The sequence below is a fragment of the Empidonax traillii genome, unplaced genomic scaffold (assembly GCF_003031625.1).
Source record: "Empidonax traillii isolate 1590-97213 ecotype Southwest subspecies unplaced genomic scaffold, ASM303162v1 scaffold785:size696563, whole genome shotgun sequence".
In the NCBI taxonomy this organism is placed as follows: Eukaryota; Metazoa; Chordata; class Aves; order Passeriformes; family Tyrannidae; genus Empidonax; species Empidonax traillii.
The window spans coordinates 31300-55423 of NW_020955978.1; the positions used below are offsets into that span (position 1 = coordinate 31300).

The following is a 24124-nucleotide window of genomic DNA, read 5'->3' on the forward strand; positions in this document are numbered from 1 at the left end:
GGAAAGAAAATCTGACCCTTCAACAGCAACATGGCATGAGGTCTTATTAAAGTGCCCACACAGCAAAAGGAGCTGTGTAAAATATTCATGCTCAGAATGTATTTGCAGTTGTACACGAGGTACAACACTTCTTACAGCTGTACTTCATTTGGGGGGGCCTCTCCTGTGACTGAGAACAAGTCACAGGTTGGGAAGGTGGTGTTGCCAATGGGGTAATAAAATCAGAGGCCACAGTCCTGTGACTCCCTTGTGATTTCATGTCAGTAACCAGGTCTCAGAGGCCTCTCATACATTAGTAGTTCATTATTTTTTAATGGTGGCTTTGTCCTAAACACCCTCTGAAACGCTGAGTGCTCTCAAGAAGAGGCTGTTGGTGAATCAGGCAAAAAGCCTCTAAAATACAGATTAAACTTCAGTGATCTAAGGCAGCAGATTTTTAAAACTGTGTTCTCTGGCATTTCTGCATCTCATGCAGGTTATCATAATGGATACAGATTTCATCCTGTCCTTTTCTGTGTGCAGTCACTTTTATGCTGCAGTTCTTCAGCATAAGCACAAACAGTAACAAGTGAATCTCCCAAGACTGGAAAGAAACTTCTAAAACGTTAGAGGTGGGATGGGTAATGGCTCTAGTTAGTTTAAAACAAACAAACAAATGAACTTTGTACTATATTTTTATCAGCTGAAATGGATTAAGAGATAATAAACTGTATAATCAAGCAAATACTGCGATACCTTTGAAAAGATGCTATAATAAGTCTGCATGAAATGGCATAACATTTCCATCACACACCATGAAAAAGCCTCACCACTGCTCCTACCAAATGTATTACGGTCAGTGGGATGAGTCCAGGATTCTTACATCAGCACAGTTTGTGCCTCTGACTCCACCTTCTTGGAGTCTCCTGGTTCCATACCCTTCCTGCTTCACTGTATTATCTTCCTGAAGGTTTATGAACTTCACAACAAAGTTGAAGGTTTTAATTTTTATATCATCAAGTTGCTGCTTCCAGCTTTCTACAGGTTCATAATAATCAGTTCCACATCTTGTTCTCAAGCATCTATTGGCATCACTGATTACTCGTGAAGAAAAAAAGGGGCTTCTTGGTGGGTTTGTTTGTGTTGCTTTTTCTTCTAAATGAAAGCTGAGCTTCTGGCCCTCCCACACAGTCCAGGAGCTGGGCCCCGGAGTTTTGATTTCTCTTGCCCATGCATGGAAAAAACAGACAGTATTTATTATTTTAGACACAAAACTAATCAGAGAGACTGGAGATAACCTTTAGAAAATGTGTTAACTCATGGAGATCCTTTCCAGCCACTGTCATTCCATTTTATCTCAGTTCAGATCCTCCCCAGCAAACCATCTGGGTTGTCAGTAAGAAATTCAGGAGGACATGCAACAGCACAAAAACAGTTGCTAGAATACGATTTTCAACAAACCAGGCGTAAGACAGACTTCTCCCAGGTTCACATAGATCTTGAATGGAACTTGTTTTTAGCAACCTAAAGTGGACAGCTATTTAAAACAGCTCAGTGTGCTGGGAAGAGAGGGAAGGAACAATTACCTTTGAAAATCTGGATCTCATGATGAGAAACTCAGAGCCTGCATCTGCACGCAAGTTGTCTGCTGTCCAGTTCCGTAAGCTGCTGGGGCAGGAGGGATTTCTTGGCGGTTCTAAAGATCTTTATCAGAGCTGTCTGCTGCAGGATATCATCCACATACTAATTTCTGCAGCTTTGTGGGGGGATGTTTTATGAGCTGGCAAACAGACGATAGTGCTCTGGCAGCCCCCCTGTCTCCACATTAGTTAAGCATCCTCTGCCAGCCCTGCACTGTGAATGAGTTTCTGTGTCACCAACACAGCAGCAAGGCAGAGCAGGGGGAGAGGAGATGTCAGCTGGTGGTCCCAGCAGTGTCCCAGCACTCTCCCAGCTGTCAGTAGCAGCATGGCAGCTGCCTTGAATGAACAGCTGAAATGACAGGGGAGCATGTTTATAGACCCTGCTAATGCTCCTTCTGACCCGTGAATGATGTTGCTTGTTTTCCCTGGCACATGCCGGGCTTAGCCCTCTGTCCCAGAGCTGGAGGCAGAAAGTGACTTCTGTGCTGGACGACCTTCTGTCACACAGCTGAGGTGGGACTGATCTGACTGTGTAGGTTTTTTCAGGGTGGATCTCGCTGTCTGAGCTGGGTGCCTTCAGCTCCCTTTGCTGTCATTGGAGAGAAGCAACAGTAACTTCCTCCCAAGGAAGCCATCCAAGATAAATTGGATGAATCATGCTCTGGAGTACCTGTTTCTTTCCCTGAAGTGTGACTAGCCCAGTGCTGCAGAAGAGTGAAAGACAGCAGATCCCTCTCTTAAATATTCATGGCTTGATTGATAATTCAGGCTTTACTTTTTTTTCCAAAAGAAAGAAGAAACAAGAATGATACTTTTCTGGGACTTAACATCTGCACACCTAAAAACATTGTACAAAGGGAGACCATCAGTATCCTAAGAGAGCAATGAAGGCATTTGTTTAGGAGAACTGGATAGAGCCTGGACTATCCCACATTTTAGCAGGGGCTACAAACATAACTTTATTCATTCCACTGTTCAGGAATGGTCCCTGACATCTGCTCTGTCCTTTTGAAGGAAATGGGCCATCAATTTGCTTTCCTACCCAGGGGCATGGTCTGGGAGCATATCAATTATTTTATAATAATCATTTATAAGAAAGCAGAGCACATCTGGAATCACACTGTAGGTACATGTATCCTTTCCTAGAATGGCAGCAATATGGGAGCTTGATCTGTGCAATAAACTGCACAAGAGTGGAAACCAAAGCTGAGTGTTTTCCACTGGAGAAACTCTGTTGTTTTCTGAGAAGTCACTCCTGGTTTGTTCTTGTCTGAGGCAGAGGAATTGCATCCACATGTAATCATGATTTTAAGAGGTAATTTCAAAGGGCTGTAAGCCCTCTCTGTCTATCTTTTTTATTAAGAATGATGTTTTTTGGAGATCTTCCAGTACTGAACACTCATGTAATTCAGTTATTGCTCCAAAAGTAATCCTGTTTATGATAATCATGGCAGGAGACCCGGGCTCTGCCTTCATGTGCACGCCCATAACATCTGTGGTACTTGCTTGGATCAGTGCACTGAATATGGTTTCATAGCTGTAGAATTTACAGCTTACAGATCATTTCCTAAGCATTAAATTTATTCTGAGGGATTTATTGTGAGAGCTGGACCATTCCTTTCCCCGTGTAATTTGTCACTGGCTCAGTCAGCACCCTGTACCTGCTATGGGCTGCTGGTGGGACATTGCTTCACCTTGCCCCAAAAAGAGACCTTTTATTTTTGCAGGATGAGTGGGGGAAGTCACTTGGTGAGAAAGCAGTTCCTCCAGACAAATGATTGGGCTTGTGGGGGAACAGCTGGTCCTGCCAACAATCCAACAGACTACCTCTGTTGCTCTGTGCTGCCTATGTTGGTGTTTTTGGTTCTCTTCCTTTCTCTCTTCATTAGCAGGGATGCACAGTCCTGGTCTCCTCTGTGCCCCTTCTTTCTAAAAGAAATTCTTTTGGCTACAGAGATTCTGGCTCTCTTTCGAAAAGAAATTCTGTCCTCTCTGGCACAGGGATACACATGGGGAAGGCAGCAATGGAAAGATGCAGTCGTGTTAGCCAGGCTAGTGGAACACTTTGCAGTTTTCCACAGAAGTCCCCGTGGGCATCTCTAAGCAGTTGGAATGAGGTCATCTACCAGACCATCGCACCCCGCTGTGCTCCTTCACACGGTCTGGCAATGCAAATAGCTTCAGTTCCGCCTGGGGAAGGATGACTGCATGGTGGACAGCCTTGGTTGCTTTTAAATGCCCCATTAGGGGCTCCCACTGGACCAAGGACCGGTGCACATTGCCTTGAACCACACACAGCGTGATGGCATGGGATAGACACTCCATACTGCTGGAAGCTCATGTGGGGCTGGGTAGCATAGAGATAGTTTAGGTTTCCCTCCTCTTGAGCTGGCAAGGTCTGTACAGCATCTTCAGAGGACTCCACAGATTACCTGTTCTTGGTGTTACAACATAAAGAGCAAGAAATTGGGTTTAGACTTGAGGACTTGAGTACTCTGTCCTGCCAGCGTAACAGAGCTGGTCCTGTGGGCATTATGTTGGATCCTTGGCTTATACTTTGCCATGCTGCGACTTCGCTAGCACAGCTGACAGTATGCATCAAATAGCTCTGGTTCTGTGCTCTCCTGCTGCCCATTCACTGGAGAAGAAGGAATGATGTTCTTCAATCTGTCATTTGGGTCATGCTGATCTCTCACGGGTGCTCCATCTCGCTTGTGTACCGGTACACACTCAGGACTGTTCTCTAACACAGAGGCCCACTGGTGTGGAACAGCCTCCATGTTTTGCCATGGAACACATGAAGACATGGTTCACGTCTTCTCTAAGACATGAAATGATCTTAGTCTCACTGCTGGGAATGGGGCCTGGCTCATGCCAACTCCCAGTGCACAGCCAGGAGCTGCCTGGGAGAATGCAGGTTAGTAAAACCCAAAAAGTAAGCAAAGGCACATTAGTACTTTAACAGTAAAGGGACCCAAGTTTGAGTGCCTTGGAAACATCCCCCTGCCACGGTTTAAGCTGCTGATACAGAAGTTGCCTCTGTGTACACTAGGAACTTAACTCCCTGCTGAGAGAGATTGCTCCAGAGTACTTCCACCAGTGCTTCTGCAAGTAAGTGGTTTTGTGCAGTTACAGGCAGCAGTAATCTATGAGTCTTAGGGCTGCTACTGGCCACCAGTTTCCGAACAGTTTTGCCCATCTTTCAGAGGACATGATGGGCTTGAAAAGAAATTGCACCAGGCAGGGTAAAGCAGAGCTTGAGCAGCTTCATCACAAATCTGTTTGCCCACAGTGTAATATCATGGACATCGTTTGTAGATAAGGAAAGGATTGGAGAGAGAGAAAAGTCTGTACGAGTAGGCATCATGTTTGTGTGGAAAAAGGTTCTTGCAGAAAACCAGCTCTTAGAAAACCATTTCTTTTCTCAGTCTGTGACTCCTGCTTGTTTATCCCAGGCTGCACCAAATCCTCTGATCTGATGGGTTTGCTTGGCATCTTTTGATTCCCTCAGTCATTAGCTGTGTTAACAGAAGTATCTCTTCACCTTTGGGTGAGATTCTTAGTCATTATAATGCCAATATATAAAACATCAATTTTTTTCCTTTCCAGTGAGGATCGAGTCATTGAACATTACAAGAAACTAAATGGTCAGACAAGAGGTCAAGCAATTGTGAAGTAAGTGAAATAAGTGTGATTTCTTTATGACCTTTGTTTTATACAGAAAACATTTATACAGGACTGTATAGGTAATATAAATAAATATAAATACAACATGTAACTATGTTTCCCATCTCATGTTGCTTCATTTTTAAGTATTATGTACTTAACTATTTATTTATCAAAGCATTTTTTTTTCAGAGCATTCTCTCAGCTTCTCACATGTGTTATTCTCTTCTGTATTGTTTTGCAGTTACATGAGCATTGTAGAATCCCTCCCAACATATGGAGTGCATTATTACGCAGTAAAGGTACGTGCTACAAGAAGGGTCGTTCACTGAATTAAACCCTCGTTGCAGAGGGAGGGAGAGAGGTACAAACAGCCATCCTGTTTTCAGAACACAATACACTGCTCCTAAAGTCTCGTTTCACTTCCTGTGGTAGGATAAACTTATTTCAACTGTTGTGTGCGTGTTTAGTAAATACAGCTCCAAAGAGGAAAATCCTGCTTCTGGAGATAAAACTCTTGCAGCTCCATTGTGCTGGAGTGTTCAGGGCACAAGCAGCAGCAAGCTCTGGTGATGCCAGTGAACCCCCACCAAAGAGACAAGCCAGACCCATCTCTGGCAGACACAATGCTTCACTCCTTTTTGTAGTTCCACGAAGTCAGACTTCTCCCAGCCAGCAGAAACATGAGCAACTAGGTAGGGCCAGCCATGATCTGCACACTGCAGCTCCCTTCACATGAGACACGTGGATTCCACACAGGTATTCATGAAATCCCTCATTTCTTTAGTCCAATGATTTATCACCAAAATTTCCAGCCTCATATTATTACTTCCTTGCCTGACCAGCTGCGTAGGGTTGTTATTTTTTTTAAGTAGAGAAATCAATAAACATATAAAGAAGGCTAGATACACACTCCCCAGAGCATACTCCCTCATTTATCACCACTGAAGTTTTGATGTTTTTTGTCATTATCTCTGTGTGCAGATCATATGGGTTTTCACGCATCTGTAATGTCTTGCACACATGAGGTACCATCAAAACACAAATACCCGACTGTACCTGTCCCAGGACATGAGTTTCTAGTCTATTCCTGCTAATGTGTACACAGAATAAGGTGGATTATTTTGCAAAAAGCATTAGCCTCATCTTTTCCCAGAGGACAGAATCCCTCTAGCACCCTTTGCACCCAGATCTCTTGGACTACTCCAGATCAAGAGATCAAATCTGCTGGATTGGGCTTGATATTCAATCCTGCAAACACTGGAAAGCTATTCCAGTGAGCACCACACAATCAGTAAGCAGCAGTGAGTAGCAGTGAGGCAGCAAATAATGCACATAATAGGTTTTGCTTCTGCCTGATGTGGGGGTTTTCGTTTTGCTACGTTTTACCCTGCCATTCTCTATCACATTAACAGAACAGATGTAATTTCATTGAGGACTCCAGCTCAGTAAATTGCAGAGGCTGGGATCAGATATCAGCCATTACTCCATAAGGCCATTTTATTGCACACTCAGACACAAAGCAGTTGGGTCCGAGCCTGTCAGACCTTATCACTTGGTAGCTCTCAGATCCCATTACTGCTGCATTTTCAAGACTAATGCTAAAATCCCTCCACATAATTCAAGTCAGCTGGGTGACTCGCTTTCCTTCCTCTCCAGTCTGAGTGTTCAGACTGGATAATTTACAGGGCAGAGAAAGAAGATGCACCACTGCACAGAGGACTCATGTCAAACCTCCTCACCTCCTCTGACAGCATTTTGAGTAACTTGATCACATGTGATGTATTTTAAATGGTTTTACATGTCATGGCCAAAAGTGAAACAGATCTCTCCTAAACACCACGGAGCTTAGTGACTTGAGGGAATTCGGCAAGGGGAAATTTAACAGCACCCATTCAAAGATATTGCTTAGAAATAAATATTCACATGGAACAACAATCTAGGAAATCTCCAGCATTTCCCCATCCTATTCAATGTAACTCCCTCTGTTTTCTCTTCCAGGACAAGCAGGGAATTCCATGGTGGTTAGGACTTAGCTACAAGGGGATTTTTCAATATGACTACCATGACAAAGTGAAACCAAGAAAGGTAAGTTGTTTACTTTTCTATCAAGGTCTGGGCTTGCCACACATGTTACAGCTCGAGTCGAGGGTGTGATGTACACCAAGTGCTGGCATTGATTCCTGTGATTTTGAAGGATGTTCACTTTCTCCCAAACTTGTCTGAACGTCTGCAAAGAACTAATGGACAAAAGTAGCTCATAATTTACTACATGTTGTGGGTTTGGGGGGAAATAAGCATCACCTAATCTTGCAACTTATGCTCCTTTTTCTGTGTGGTTCATAAAACATAATGGGAACTGAAGGACTGATCCTCTCAGGAGCTGGAGACCTTCCATTCTCTGGCTATGGCAGGATTGAGGATGCTCAGCCAACCCTTGATACTGTACTGCCAAGCCATAAATGATCTGAGAAAGAGAGGGTATAAGAGACAGGAAAGCTGCTTCCATTTATTACAAAAGAAAATTGCATGGCTTTCTCAGGACTAGCGTTACATTTGAAAAGCAACAGTTTTACTAACTGAAAAATTAGGTGTCAGACCGGGAGGAAAAGTCAACTTTCTTCACGTTCCTAAATAAAAAAAGGCAAAAAAAAGTTTGTGTCCCCTATCTGATTTATTTAGGAACCTTACTTTGAAGCAGTTTACAAATCAAGTCATGGCACACATAGATCTGGTAACAAAAGCGAGAGTTTGGTCAGTGAGGACTAGCCATTCTGGTCTCTTTGTTAGTATTTTTAATGAGGTTTTTCAATGCCTCTGAAAACCGCGCTTTGTCTCAGTCCTTCCAAATTGCCTGTAAAAAATCCAGCGAAAAATGTCCTCTTGATTTGGGAGGTTTTGATTCTCTGAGCCTATATTATGAGGTGGACCCACGTGTTCTGGTTTTCCTACCTAAGATGCCATCTAATATGGAAAGCCTCATCCCTGAGCACAGGCCCTGCGGGTGGGCACGCACAGCGTGTTAGCAGCAGTATCTTTTGTGCTGGAAACCCATGGGGACATCAGGGGACAAGGCTTCAGACTTCCTAGCAGGTTGCAGAATTGCATGACTTGAAGCTGCTAGGCAGCTCTTCTGTGGATGCAAAAGCTTCCACCGTGAATTAATGTACTGGATTTCTCTTCACATCTCTGTGTCAGGGTCCCCTCCCCTTCTTCCCCTTTTTGCCTCCTCTGGATGCATTCAAGTTAGATATTGCCTGGTGCTCACAGAGAGCATCTTCTATTAAAATAGACATTATAATCAAGGTTTTATAGAAAGCTGAACTGCTAAGGAGGCAGCCTTTTATTCGCTGAAGGCTATTAAAGGGGCTTTTTATTCACTGAAGGAAAGCATGAGAGGAGTGAGGAGGTCTTCACAAAACATCTGTGCTCTAAAAGACACATCTCTTTGGGATCAATCATTACCTGCAGGGCAAGCCATACTCACACATGTGATAGTTTAAAACATGCCTAGGCTAGGTGTTTGCACCCACATATCTCTAGTAGTGCCAACACCCCAGGGAAGTCATGTCCTTTAAAGATGCCTTCAGAAGTCAGTCTTAGGAACAGAAACATTTCTTTGGAAGAAAACAGTGCCCTGCCATGACAGGACTCAGCCATTCAAAAGCTATAGCAATTACTGTCAACCCGCTGGGATGAGCTGGTTGGTGAGGAGCATCACAAGGAAGGAGAGGAGAGGTCTGGTGCTCAGACTGTATGGGACGACACAGACTTTTGCACTAGAAGAGTTAAGCCTCCTTTCTCAGCTTTCTCTTCCCTTCTCAGCTGCTCAGGGTGATCTAATCTGTAGCACTGGATTTATAGCTTGATAACATCTTGACCAGCCTCTCTGTGTCCCCACTAAATTACCTCCAGTGCTCACACTCTCCATCGAAGCAGGACCTTTGGGCATCTCCAATCCTTTTCCTGCAAATGTAACCCTAAAAAATAGGGTTCCAATTTTCTCTGTATTAGGATTTTTTTTTTTTTTCTCAGCAAGTTATGCATGAAATCCAGGAGATCCAAAACAATGGTGCTGCCTTATGTACAAACCACGAAGAACTTCTGTGGCTGAGCAGAAGTGGTCATAAATCTAGGAGGGAAGGTTGGGTGGAAGGGAGAGCAGGAATTTCCGGGCTAGAATTTGTCCATTACCACAATCCAGAGACCACAGCAATGAAAAGACAGCCTAGATGAGCATTTCTCTTGTTATATGATGCTTGCAAACCCCATCTGTTGGCAGGGCTATTCCAAAATGAACAGCCTAAATCAGGGACAGGACTTGGACAGAGTGGCTGAGGCTTTGTCACTTCTCCATGGAGTGATTTTACCTGCTCTGGAGCAAGTAAAAAGACTTCTTACCCTACACAGGTGGTAAAACCCCTCTGGCAAGAGCAGCTCAACTGCCTCAGCGAGGCACAGTGTTTAATCCTCTGCTAATTAGATTGCAAAATTGCACTTGATAACCCTGGTATCTGGGAGCAGCTCACCATGGTATCTGATTCATTTCACTACCACAGCATGGGCTGGTTAGAGTCTTTGCCGTGCAAAAGGGAGGGGTAAACCTGACTGAACTTTCTGCAAGGTAAAATTAGTGGGGGACGGGAAAAGAGATTATGTCTTTTCTGATCTTTCTTATTTTGTTCATGCACACTGTCGATGCCAGAAACAAATTGAAAAATTGCAATTGAAAAATAAATCTCCCTGGAAGAAACCCAAGCAGCAAATTGTAGCAAGACACCAGCTGAAACCAAGACATTTATATTAAATGCATATAAAAAACTTACTTGCCTTATAAGAGAGATTGTAATGTTTTTCTATATGTCATCCTAGATAGAATTCCATGCTTATTGTGTTTGCAAGTAAAACTGTAACCCACACTAAGCAGCTGAACCTATCTTGGGCAATCCCATCAGCAGTCACTCAAAACCATGTTTTTATTAAATTGCTGGAGTAAATCAGCCATGTGTGTCTAGAAAACTAACCAGGTTTGTCATCAAGTTGGATGAGACTGGGGAGGAGAATTGAGGCTGATGCAGGGCCAGAACCTGATCCTGCCTGTGCTATTCTCATTCAGGCTTTAAGTCCTCCAGAATCATGGGGGATGCAGCTGAGATGGGTATCTAGCACCTAGTCCTAGGTGGTTCAGATGGGAATGCAGGACTATTAAACAGGAATGCAGTTGTACCTGGGCTGCAGAGACTAATGTGTCTCTGTGCTTCTATTTTTATGTTCCTTCCTGCCTATGCTTGAATTCTGCAGAATCCCTGAAGCCACCCAAAGCCATCACTTGGAGGCTTATCCTTTTCCTTCTGTATGTTCAGGGCTAGCTCACAAACTCGACAAGCCCTGCCAAAAACTTCCTCTTGAATGTTGCCTGTTTAAATGCAGATTTGGTTCCTATCAGTTCAGTGTTAGATATTAAATAATTACGAAAGTTTCAGTGTGCTTCACAAAATCCATCGCTCCAGCAGACCAAGAGGAAGGGAGTATCAAGGGTAGAAAGACGGCTGCTGTCCTGCCAACCATGTTCTGAGGCATTCTGGAAGTTTGGTATTGGCTTTGTAGAACCAATGTTGTTTGTGTAGAAGCAGTGTGCAGTATCCAGGATGGGCAGAATCCAGCTCCCTCTGTGTAAACTTAGCTTTGGCAGACCCTTCCCTGGGAAGAGAACAGCCTTCAGGCTCAGTCTGCCTTGAAAAGGGAAAAAAAAAAAAAAAAAGAAAAAAAAGAAAGAAAGAAAAAAAAGGAGTCATTGTCCTGCTGGGCTCTGCCCGTCTTGGGTCAGCACCATCCAGTACTCATGATAAACCAAGCAAATTCTTTGGAACCAGGTCTTCAGGCAGCACGTGCCAGCACCACTCTCCTACAAGATGCTGAGGCTGTGGTGACCAAACCCATCGTTTTCAGAGGAGGGTCATTAGAGGGTTTTTCACTTGAATTGCAGAGCAATTACAAAGAAAGCACGAGGCACTGCAGCCCCCCGTGTGACCATTTGTCTGTGAGTGGTGTGTGTCCATTTTAACCAGCAGGCAGGGGTGTAACTCCACTCCATCCCCAGAGACCTGTACACGAAGGAGGAAAGGAGGAGCAGGGTAGCCTGGAGCTGTGAGATCTGCACGCCCAAGCAGTAACGTTAGGCATATCTCTGTTGTTCTAGTGAGATATTCCCACTGATTTAAGAGCCCAAAGGCATTTCTTAGTGCACACAGCCTAACAGTTAGTAAACGATTAACTCCAAGCTGAAGAGTGAATGATTAACAAAGTCAGCCAAAGAACTTCCATATGGCCAATAAACAGGCAGAGAAAATGTTTAACTTATCACCAAAAATGAAGTGACCTTAAAGGAGAGTCTGGGAGTGTTTAGTTACTTTGTAAGAAATACCTCTCTATAGTGTTACCCCATTTTCTTCTGTAGAAAGCTAGTGGCAATGAAACCTAAGGTGAGCCTTTTTTCTCAGACTCATAAACATTATCACTGCTCACATTATCTGGTTGACTGAAGAGAACCTAAAGGGAATAAAGACTTTTTGGAAAAAAATGTGAGGCATCCCAAATGTCAGACATGAATGTAGCTTGACAAAAATCTTCCCTGTGACAGACAAACATCAGTTTCTGCCATTTCCTCCCAGCATTTCTCTGGGATGAAATGAAGCATGCTATGAAAATTCTCTGTCCCTTGCCATAAACTCTCCACAACACTCTGTGGAGTCTCATTACAGGAAAATTTAATCTGTAGTTTGTAGCGTTTTTGTGAATCTAAAGCAAAGACTGACTTCCAATTTAAACATGCAAAAACAAGAGCTGACCTGGACCCATCCTACCAAGCAATACAAAGCACAAGTCAAGTCAGTAGCTTTAAGTGTTTGATCAAAGAGAAATCACCTGCTTGTCAAAAGCATGAGCAAAGTAATCAGCACAATAACTTTGTCCAGAAAGTGAAAGATTGCTGTCTGATGCCACTTGGCCTTTTCCAAACAAGAGGCAGAGTGAACTTTCCCAATTCCAGAGGCAAAATGGGATATTTACACAGGAGGAGCAATAGCCTAATTAAGAGCTGCTTTATGGCAGAACAAATAGATCCTCTCTGCTTTAGGGCATAATGAAGCATTGTCAAGTCAGTAATTGCATTGATAGAGTGGTTAAACTTGTGCTTCCTGCGGTGAAGGAATGACAGACCAGTAACTTAAAAAAGCATAAAGTAGGGATTGATGTGAAATGTACAGAAACTAGTGAATGATGGGGAGGAGGAACCTGACAAGTTGGTCTCTGTCCTGACTATCACAGAATACTGGGACACTCAAAAAGGCAAAAGGAACACAAAATTCAAATCAGTTACAGGGAGCCCAATGCACTTGCACAGCTCCTTGCCACATGGTACAGCAGAGGCCAAGAGTTTAGAAGGGTTAAAGATAGGACTGAAAGTGTGACCCTTCATCCAAGGTTTTAACATTGACTTGGTTATTTTCAAAGAGGATTTTGGGAGCGGTTATAAACCCTTATGTTCAAGGAGGGTGTTTGATTTGGCAGCAAGTTGGTTTCTGTTGTCAAAGGTATGGAGCATGTGTATCACTCCTCTCCCTGGCATGCTGCTGAGCCACAGGGTGTATTCAGAAAGGGCTGGACTTTCTCCAGGGCATCCAGAATCAGGTGGGATCAGAGAGTGTGCTGGACTAGTGTCTCATTTGGCTCCTCTTGGAATGTCATAATTTCCTAAGACCATTGCAAACATCTTTGCATTGCAGACAGGTATAAAACATTTCAGATTTACAAATGATACAGAAGAAGCAGAAACCATTTCCAGGAAATAATGGTTTAAAAGCTAGTGGAGTCTCAGTGGCATTGCTGTAATAAATTATTCACTGTGATTAGCGGACTGTTAAGGACTACCTGCTGACTCCTTCTGCTCTGAGCTTTTATTTCTCTTCCCATTGCTGATCCTTCATGCTTTTTGGATTATGGACTTGGCTGTAAACTGAACCAGTCTTCAGGTCACGGCGGGTTCAACTCATTTTATAGTGCAGTAATTCAGTCTTGGTTTAGTATTTTGAAATGTGGAGCACGGGAGGAGGGAGACATACACAAAGCGAGGCTCCTTACCATGCTGTTTCTTCTCATGGAAAGAGACTGCTCACCCAATTTCCTTACTTATCAAAATGTAAGACCCAGACCTGCAACTGCTGAAGAGCAGCCACAGTAAAGGACCTTCCCTGCTGAAATGTCTTATTCCATCTCTGTTACACAGGGACCATGTTCTCACCAGCACCATTTTTGCCGCTGCTTGCCCTCAGTTTGAAGTGTTTACCAGCACCAGGCACTTTCCTATTCAGCACCCACCACTCCATGCCTTACCACTTCCTTCACTGTGCCAAAAAAACCACCAAACACAGTGGGATATGAATAAATCGTATCAGAGCACACTGGGCTGGAAAGCAGGATTTCGTCCCTGACACTGAGTATTTCCACAGGATTTGGCTGGACGTGCCACAGGGCTGTGATTCAGTGAACATTTCTTTTGGCAGCAATATCAGCTGAAGTGGCCTTCACCACCCTCCTCCCCCATCACAATCCTGCCACCGCTGCTCACTTCCTCCCCTGGGCCCCTTCCTCAGTCAGCCTGGTATCAGTGTGCAGTTGGGAAGGAAACTGCTCCAGAGAAGGGATCAGACTGGCTCAGCAGAACCCAGCCCAAAAAAAGTGGTCACTCAACTTTGACCAGTTCCCAGTCCCATTCACCATCTGACCCACAATCAGTATCTTACAGCCTTGCTGTAGGAGCTGGATATAGGTGCAGATTGGATACATCACAGCAGCCAAAGAAACTGCCATTAACCTACACAATAACTTTGTGGAGCAAGACAAAAGCTTCATAGCTCAAAACAAGTTGGAAGGAGTTCAGCTGCGTGGAATTTGGCATGAAGTAACAGTTAAGTATAGGTCATCATCACCACTTTTTCTCCTTCTCATAAAAGCTGATAAAAATTTGCTTCAGTGTCTCTCCCAAACAGGGCTGATTTCAGACAGTAGATTGTCTAGGTAAAACAACTTCTTAAAATTATACAGTATTTTCTGTTACGTAGTTAAATAAATAGTTTGATCAACTTGCAAACCCTAATACACAGTCTAAGGCACTACTGCTTTATCAGGAGAACAGCATTATTCTGGTGGTTTGGTGTGCTGTGGTGATACCATCGGACATACAGTCCCCAGGGTTTTCTGTGAGAATTTACATTCAGAAAGGCTACAGCATGACACCCCATCCCATGATCCAGCCAAGTCAAGCCCATGGTTGTCATAAAATATAGGAGTAGTCCCATCAAAGTAAAACTCCCTTGCTCTTAAGTGCTTTGTCGTATTCGGGTCTTAAATAGTAATTCTCTATAAAAGCAGCAGCCAAGTCTTAAATGATTCTGCAGCGCACAGCAGGAACTTCAATAAGATGCAAAGACAAATTACTCCGACAGCACAAAGTGAAACAAATTGGACCTCGGAGCCCCACAGTCAGGGTGGAGATCTGGAGCGAGATCGAAACCTCCTTGAGTCACTTATACTTGGCTCTGAAGTAGTGGCAAGCTCCCCCACGCCCCACCCTGCTCTGATGCTGTCTCTTGGCTCACCAGGACTCCCCACTCCAAAGGTCTGGGCACTTTTACCACCAGATGAAGCCAGGCAGGGCCCCCATTACTGAATGGCTGTGGATAAGAGGCAGTGGCCTGGGCAGGAGGCTCAGAAGGTCGGGCACTGCAGCCCATCGCCATCTCCGTGGGATTGCTGCTGCTATGGCACCCCATAAGCAGACATCCTGCATCACAGGAGGGTTTTTAGTCACACAGCCTAATTCATAATGTGCACTGCCACAGCAGTGTGGGATGGAAGTGGTGGTTCCTGTATTCTGGTTCCGAGAACAGAAATCGTACTTAGCCATGCCACTAGAAAAGACAGAAGGGTCCTTAGGAAAGAGAGTAACAGCAATGGTTGGTTCTAGGGTGCCACAGCTGATTCACAGGCTATAGACCAGGCATCCTTTACTTAGTACATAGTACATTGTGCCAGAAAGGAGAGCTCTTCAATGCAGAAAGATCCAGTCACTTTGATTTGCTTGCAGAGAATAAAAGCGAGAAAATTTAACTTACAACAATCAGGAAAAAAAGGTTCTCTGTAGACCTCTCCTGATTTAGACACACACAGCATGGTGACAGCAATGCAATATCTAACAGCATCTAGCAGATATATATGTGCAGTGAAGGTGGATATATATATTTGGTTGAATATAAAGCCAAAGTCCCACTCCGTGTACAGTTATAGACACAAATATCAAGTTGCATTATGTAGACAAATAACGCTTTGTCCAAATAGCAGCTCTTCCCTCTGTGATCTGATGCTCTGCTGCCTCTCTGAGCCAATAAACCACTTTGAAATTTAATAGGGAATTGTGTCTGGATAATGGAAATGAATGCAGAGTGGTGATTATATAGAACTAGACGCAATTTGTGTGTTTGGTCAAGCCAGGATTGTTTGCTGGGGCGGTATGATCCCATAAGAACAGTACACAGCAAAAGGGATCTCAAATTGGACCAGAAATTGTTTGTCTGTTTGGCAAGAAAAGAGTCCTGAAGCCTGAAGCGAAGAAGTAATTAGATAGTGAGCTGGGATTGCTGACAGACCACTGAAAGTCCCACTTAGCCAAACCATTCTCTCATTCCATGGGGGAAGGGAGGATGGCAAGCCTCTGGGAAGTTCATTGGTGGGGTTGCTTCCCACATCAAATCACACAGGAAACCTTTTATTTTTTTGTTTTGGGAAGTGAAAGGAAAAAAAAATACCCCAAACTAATAAAAATACAGGAATGAATGGAAGTGTGGCAGGATGGAGAGCTAGGTTATGGTGCAGCAGCATCCCCACCTCATGACCCAGGGGCACCCTCAGCAATGGGTCACACTAATTCACAGGTGACAGCCCACGGAAATCTCTTGGTAAATCTGTCCCTGAAACAAGAGCTCATTTGTCTGAGCTAAGATGGTGCTGTTCTGCCTGGACCAAATCCTTCCTCGTTCACTCCAACTAGTTTGACAGAGGTATGATTGATGGAAGCAGGGTTGGCTTGAGGCAGAACACAAATCCATGCCCGGAAACCATGGCCCCACTGAAGCCACTGGGACAAAACAGCCATTGACTCCTCTGGAGCTGTGACTTCCATAGAGTTTGAGGCCAAAAAGGGACCGCTCACAACCTCCACCCTGACCTCCTGCATAACTCAACTCCTAGAATTTTGCTTGCTGGTTTGTTCAGGGAAGGGAATTACATTTCCAAGGAGGAAATTTTTTTTTTTTGTTATGTTTGGTTTCTCTTTAAACTGCAAGACAAAAGACTTAGGAGTTTGTAGCTGCACTTATGCAAGCTGTGTGAAAATACTGTCATTGTTTTAGTTCCATTGTTTAGTACCAGTTGTAGTATCAGGATGTCATCCAGTGCTGGCTCCTGCCCATAGCACAGGCAAGGGGAGGGGTTGCATTCGGGCTGTTAGAAACGTGCCACATTATTTCCCTGCCTTTTTTTACAAGCCATTCAGAGCATCCAGTTTCGGATGGTAGTCTGTGCATTTGGAGGGATGATTGTTCCTTCTGCATAGTGTGATTTAACAAGGCATTAATCATCTAAGAAGCGGCAAGACTTGAAGGACTGGGAGGCGCCATATAGGTCAGCAAGTCCAACAGCAATTACAGTTGGTCATTTATTAGATGTTTAGAATCAAAGAAAAATATAGGTCACAAAGGTCTCTGGAGGTCTCTAGTCCAACCTCCTGCTCAAAGTTGGGCCAACTTCAGAGTTCAGTCGGGTTACTCACGGCCCTAGTTTTTGACCACCTGCACTGATGGGTTTGGGGAGTTTTTAATATATCTACTCAGAATTTCCCTTCCTGCAACCTTGCAACTTGTGTCTATTGCCTCTTATACTCTCACCGGGCACCTCTGAGAAATGTCTGTCTCCATCTCCTTTGTAAATCCCCTCTGGGTCATCAAAGAGAGCAACAGCAGGTAGATCCCTGTAGATCTCTGCAGATGGTTTGATTCTGAACAGCAACCAAGTGCGATGTCTGAAACCCCTGAGAGTGTGTGCATCACTGGGTGACCCATTCAGCCTGTGCCTCAGCTCAAGTGCTTCAGCACACAGAAAAAGGAAAGAAAATGAGACTCCTGCACATTTATATTTGGTTCTTAATAGATCAAATGCAAAAATGAATCACGTGTCCTCACAGTCCGCCCAGTCTCAGCACTCTCCCCAGTTCAGTGCCAAGTCCAGGTCTTCTGGGCACAGCAGGCAGCAAACAGTACCAGGGAGCCAGTACCCCAACTCCAGGATTTGGAATTGCTCCAGAAGGTACTATTTGGGCATGTTTCTTTAGGTACCATAATTCATAGTGCACTGTACACCAACCACCAGTGATGCCGTTCAGCAGCCCTCTGTCCTGAGCTGCAGGGCAACACAGGAGCCACCAACAGCCTTGTTACTGCCAGGGATTCCCAAATGTATGGTCCTTCCACTGGATGCTCAGGCAAGGCTCCCTGAGCACAAAGGACCAGAGCATGGCTGAGTGCCCAGCACTAACTCAGACCCCCACACCCAGGCCATGAGTGACCAAGCCAGAAGCAATCCCTGATGTTTCATTCACAAAACACACTCCCTTCTTTATCAGGAGCCTCCGGCATTTTTCAAATACTCTGACACTGTCCCGACCTCCTGCTGTGTGCAAACTCCACCAGCAAAGCACCAGCCTCACGGTCAATAAAAATGGTAACAAACCTTCTCCAGACTCACATGGCTGAAATGGATGCAGATCCCTGGGCCTCCTCTCCTCCAGGCTCAGCTTAATTAGGGAGCAGGCAGCAAACCACAAGTGTGCTCACAAAAGAAACTTGCATCTAAAGGGCTCTGACTGCAGCTCTTTGTAACGAGTCACAAACATCTGGGGCCTGGCAAGCTTGCCTGCCTCTTGGAAGAGGTTTCCAATGAGAAAATTCCTGTAGCTTGCACCTGAATTCTCTGCAGCACACCGTGCAGTACTGAGATCTCTCCCAAGGCTCTTCTTCTAAGCTGCCAGCTTTGCAGAAGCCATTTCTGGCACTGATTTCCCCACCATGGCCTTCCCACCCACTACAACGCATTTTAAATAGTGCACGTGGTCTGACAGAGAACAGTTATTCCCTTGAATGTTTGTGGATTGAAAAGCCGTTTTAAAAATTCAAGTGATAGTGTCAGTTCTGGTTTTATTGACACAATGAAACAGAGCCCACCGTGGGGACAGTCCCCTCAGAGGAGGAGGGAATAGGGGTAATTATTTTCTCCTCTTTTAGTAGCCACTTTCACGTGCATGTGTGTGTGTGCAGCTGTGCTCAACAGCCAGCCTTGTGGAGACTTTCTCAAGTATCTATTGAAGATTAAATGATCTCATGTGCAGCCTGTAATGATGGCCACTACCAAAAACTGTTTCCATCTGAAAGCTGCCCAGTGCTGCATGATCCAAAATGAGCTGCTGACCTCAGAAGAGAACCCGGCAGGCAAACCACCACATCACAGAGACTCAGCCCTCTGCACACACCGCTAATTGTCCCCTTGTCTGCGGGCTCTGAGGGAAGGCAGCTACTCAAGGGCAGGGGAACTGTGCTCCCAGCTTGTGCTACTGAGGGACTTTCTCCTAAGCCCCATTTTCAGCACATTTGTGGAGATGCTGTCCCAGTCCCTGCTTGGGACAGGTACCTTTCGCCTGGCAAAGTCACCACACCTCTAATGCAAATTCCAGTAAAGCCAATCCGAATTGTCCCACCCACAAGTGCAGGCATTGGGTTCGACCCTGCAAACTAACTAAATAACCCAAAACCAAACCCAGCCTCAGTGCAGGGAGAGGCAAACCTGCCATGAACATGGATGCTCTGACTCAAACCAGCCCCAAAGCCAGCAAGCACCTGTTGTCACTGCATTTCCACAAGATCCCGCTGAAATTACGACCAGCTCCCTGCTGTGACTCTATTCCCCAGCGAGGGTTGCGAGCACCAGCGTGGTAAAAGGATCTTGATGGGTAAAAATTATGCTTCCTTTTAAGAAGACCCACTAATGGCACCTTGTGCATCTGTCACTGCATTAACAACATCAATTGGAGACTGTGCATAAGCTGGGTAACTGGTGAAGGGAACAGCTTGCCTACATTAGGAGGTCTGGCTGAAGGGAGACCTTTGGCTTTTCTGGAGGGGCTGTGATCAGCTAACAGGAAAGTGGATACTTTCTTGTGGGTATTCACATTTTTGCAGATTGGATTCCTTATGTATAGGAAGGGGGAGAGACCTCTCAGATCGATGTGGGAAGAAGGAGTGGGAGACTGTAGAATAATATTTGGGAGGGCAGCAAAGGGAGGGCAGTTACAGCAATGGTAAAACACACGAGTGCATTCTGGAGAGCAGAGCTACGGAAAAAAAGGCACAAAGTCAGGTTGTGGGGTCACTTTCACCCCCTCCCTCCCGAGAGTCTGTATTTGCCTCCTTCCACACCCTGCCAAGAAAAACAAGGAAACTAAGTATAAAAATGCAGTGATCTGGGAAGCTGCTCCAATGCCCAAAACGTAGGTGTCTAATGCTGTTTTAGGCACTGCTGGTGATCCAAGACATCTGTGTGGGGCTGGCAGATACAGCACCGGACCTATGGCAGGCTCCCTCCCTCCCAGGGCATCTGCCAGAGGCCAGGCAGAGTACCCTGGGGCATGGAAAAGGGCACTCCAATGCCTGCATTTGGGCATCTGAACAGCTTCCCCAGAGCCCTCTGTGTTTGGACAGTTGGAGTTAATCACAGAAGAGAAACAGAACTTCACTTAACAAACAGCACTGTGAGATTTGGTAGCAGAGAGGGTAAAATAGGATCTGAGCACAGGGGACAGTCCGGCAGAGTCAGAGGGAGGAGGACGGGCAGGAGGGGAGGATGATGTTCAGGAAAGCATCTGAGTAGAGCAGCTGCCAGCAGCTCGGAGAAGTTTCAAATTCCTTTTGCGCCACACCGAAGTTTAGTCATAAATGACAACTGGGGACATGGGGATAGAGGGATATTTCTCTGATGGGTGTGATCTGCTGGCTTTTTAGACTCTTATGTGTTCCACATGTCTGAGCGCCTCCCAAACACGTCCTCCGCACATGCCGTGCAGCACGGCTGTGTTATCCTCCCCGCCTTGCGGACGGGCATCTGGAAGCACAGAGGGATGGATGTTTTCAGCAGCCCACATGGCAGTCTCAGGCTTGACCCCAGTTGTTGTCAGTGGGAGTTTAGGCCCCAAACTTCCTTTTCATGCCTTTGAAGCCGGGAGCTTGCAAAGGAGACAGACTTCAGTCAGACCTCAGCTCCTGGCTTAACCCTTTCACCCGTGCCTGTCCTCCCTCAGGGAGGGGTAAAATACTGGATGTTTCTGTGCTTCATTTGGAGAATATAACTTATATGCAGCAATTAATTTTTCCACTGGAGGAATAAAATAATCCTCCAAGGGCAATGTAACAGCCCTCCAGGCTTCCCATCCCTTTTTCTCCTACCCCCATGCAATGCGAACAGCCCCAGAGTACAGGGCAGCTCAGTGCCCTCCTTATCCCCCACCCTTCCTTCCAAACAGCCTGTTAGAGGAAGAAAAGAAAAGGAGCACAATTTTGCTGCTCCTGAAATATTGGCGAGGAGAAAATTTTGGGTCCTCTCCGTGGTTTGTTTTACTCTCTAGATTTCACCTCCACCAGCAGCTTAATCAGTGCAAATCAAATTACGCCTCCTGTTTACTTATCTCCAGAGCGCTGACACCGGCAACCCGGCTTATCTCGGCGTGGCAGGAGCCAGCGCCTTCCTTGGGGGTAGGACAGGAACTCCACAGAAGCTACTTGTAGTGGGAGAAGGAGCGTAAATCAGGGAAAGGTCTGATGGCTGTGCTCCCCATGCTCCGCTGCTTGCCAGGGGCAGTGCAGGAAAGCTGAAGTCCGCGATGCCCCACGGGGTGGAGGCTACCTCCTCTCTGTGGCTTAGCAGCCTGGAAGCCAGGGTTTGGATTTTGGCTTACTCATTTGTAAGGAGGAGGCGGTGATTGACCTGTCCGCTGCGGTGAAGGTGGGGTGGTTTGCAGAGCTGACACAGTGTTTCGCAGTCACTGCATCCTTCGCGCTGCTCCTGTGGTCAGACCGCCCTCCTGCCAGGGAAATGGGAGTTATTTCCCGGCAGAGGTGGGTCACAGGGACCGTATGAGCACATCTCACTGCCCAGGAGCACGCAGACACCCCAGGGCTGGCCCATGCTGAGTCATTTTACTCCCGTAACAGCTTTGTGCCTCAGTTTCCCCACTGGCGATAGTGTTAGCTTTGTCCCGGTGCTGCTCCGAGACGCCTCGGCAGGGCAGCCTGTAAAACAGAGGTATAACCTGCTTATTGCCGTGCTTTGTACCGCTGGGAGCACTTGGAGCCTTGGGCGTCGCCAACACGAGCCTGCCCGCACCTGGGATAGATAAACTGACTGCGCTGGGCTCATACTCGTGCCAGTTTTCCGTGGATTGCGGGATAAAAGCAGAGCTAGGGGGAGTGGGGTGAGTCGCCCTCATCGGGGTCTCACCTCCTCCACCCGGGGAGAAGTTGCTGTGCCAGAGGGCTGATGCACACCCGCTGCATCCTCCAGGGGAAAACTATCCGAATCCCGGTTTTCCCCCGGGGGTTGCGTGTGTTTAAACGTACTTAGCCCAATAGAGTGAATCCGGCGCCCTTCCCCGCCTGCCGCCGGCAGCGGGAGGGAGGGAGGGACGGAGGGCACCGCCCGCCCCCGGGGCTGCCCCGCGGGCCCGGGGCGGGGGGCGCGGGCGGGACGCGGGGCCGGGGCGGAGCGGAGCGGGGCAGCCCCGCCGCGGCGCCGGGAGGGAGCGGCGAGCAGGGCTGGGCGAGGGATCGCGCGAAAGCGCCTCAATCCCCTTCATTCTCCCCGCAGATCTTTCAATGGAGGCAGCTGGAGAACCTCTATTTCCGCGAGAAGAAGTTCTCGGTGGAGGTGCACGATCCGCGCAGGTGAGCGATGAGCCGAGCCGGGATGAGCCGGGCTTTGCTATGCCGAGCCTTGAGCCGGGTCTTGCCGAGCCAGGCTGCCCTCGCCGCGGCTCGCTGAGCTTGGGAACCCGAAAGAGAGGAACAGCGGGTGCCAAGCCGGGTGCCTCTGCTTCCTTCCAGCGGGACATTTTGTGTTTTGGTGGGTGTTTTTGAGGATGTGTTTCCCCTCGGCTCCCAGCGGTATTTTTTTTTCTCCTTCCCTCTGTTTTGGCACCTTGTGACCCCCCGGGACTGTGCAGCTCCGGTGCCCCAGCTGTGGTGCCAGCAGCCCCCGTGAGTTAAAGGGGGTTTTGTCTTGTCCCCGTGTTGCACTCGGAGCCCGGAGTTGGGCGCCAGATTTTGTACTCACATGCTTCCTTGTAAATAAATATTCAGTAGTGCAACTGAAAGGAATGGCACGGAACCAGAGGTTTACCGGCAGCCTGGATGAAAGCCCATCAGTCTTTTTGGCGCGGGAGTCTTTTTTTCTTACTTTAGAAACCTAACGTGAGAGTGAGTTCAAGGGACTGTGCTGCATCTCATCGGAGCATTCAGCACCCCTTGTGTGTCTGCATTAGTGGATGGTCACTGCAGTAACCAGTGTGGACACAGATCTGTACGTTTTTTGCACTAAAAGCAATGTCTCACTTGCATTGTAACTATGATACCACTGGCGGAGACCAGCTCTGTTCCCAGACTGATTTGATGTGCTGGTGGTAGTAGTGAGCTTTGCTGATCACTTAGCTGTGATCCTGTTTCACCTGTTTCCCACGCTTATCTGTGTAGAAACATACGGACTTTTGTCAGTGGAATTTCGCATGCAGTTTGTGTGCCTATTTACCCTGATACGAACAGGGTCACACCAGTGCAGCGGTGCCTGTCTGCAGAGGTGCATTTTGTTAAAGCAAAAACAGAATAAAGCAGCTCGTATCATTGTGCAGCTCTAGGTCGGCAGACCCTTGAAGCGTCTGCTTACTATTAAGCATGTAAATAGTCGCATGGAATCTAGCAGGGCGAATTCCCAAAGTCGGGAATCCGCTGGGAGATCTTCCAGCAGCAGGAGCTGGGGGTGGTGCGCTCCTTCCCTCACGGAGCCTCCGGAGGCGTCAGAAGCGCATGCTGCGAGCAACCAGCAGCCAGGAGCCCCTGAATGCCCTGAGTTATGGCTGTTTCCTGCAAGGAGCGGTTGCAAGGAAAAGAAAGAAAATAGCTCAGGGACTTTGAAATCACGATGATACTTGCAACTCAGTGTCATGCATGAAACGTGACCACACAGAGCAGCTCTTCTGTTTCGTTTGTGTTTAGATGATAGGAATTAGTGACACAGAAGAGCTTCCGCTTTTTTATTCCATTGCGTTGCTTCTCTGAATCAACACCAGGAGGATAAAGCCGTGTCCCAGGTTGTCAGCCTGGTACTTTCTCGCTACAAGGGAATTATTGTGGCTGTGTTTTGAATCAGTTTGATTCGGTTTTGTATTCAGAGCACCACCCTCCAGGTCGAACTGGTGCTCTGGCTGTAAAGCAGCACGGCACGTTGTTGCAGTGGCGTGGTGGGAACACAGCTTGGTGTGTAGTCTCCTGGCCAAGTGGGATGGACTCCTGCGAGGAGTTGTTCCGCATGTGGAGGCGGAGGAGTAGCCAACACAGTGCTCTCTCCACATTCCTCTCTGTGTAGCCAAACCAGAGCCTGAGTCAGCGAAGCCACAGTCGGGAGAGCGAGCG

The 24124-nt window shown here is 46.5% G+C and overlaps 1 protein-coding gene across 1 annotated transcript in view; it reads left to right on the top strand.

The window, feature by feature from the left end:
• FRMD4A (FERM domain containing 4A) overlaps window positions 1-24124 on the top strand; it is a gene marked incomplete at its 5' end in the record, with an annotated part of 95226 nt that overhangs the window by 29134 nt on the left and 41968 nt on the right. The window contains 4 exons of the mRNA XM_027901462.1: window positions 5232-5297; window positions 5533-5590; window positions 7290-7376; window positions 22308-22384. Coding sequence (XP_027757263.1) covers window positions 5232-5297; window positions 5533-5590; window positions 7290-7376; window positions 22308-22384 — 288 coding nt within the window. The remainder of the gene's footprint in view (window positions 1-5231; window positions 5298-5532; window positions 5591-7289; window positions 7377-22307; window positions 22385-24124) is intronic.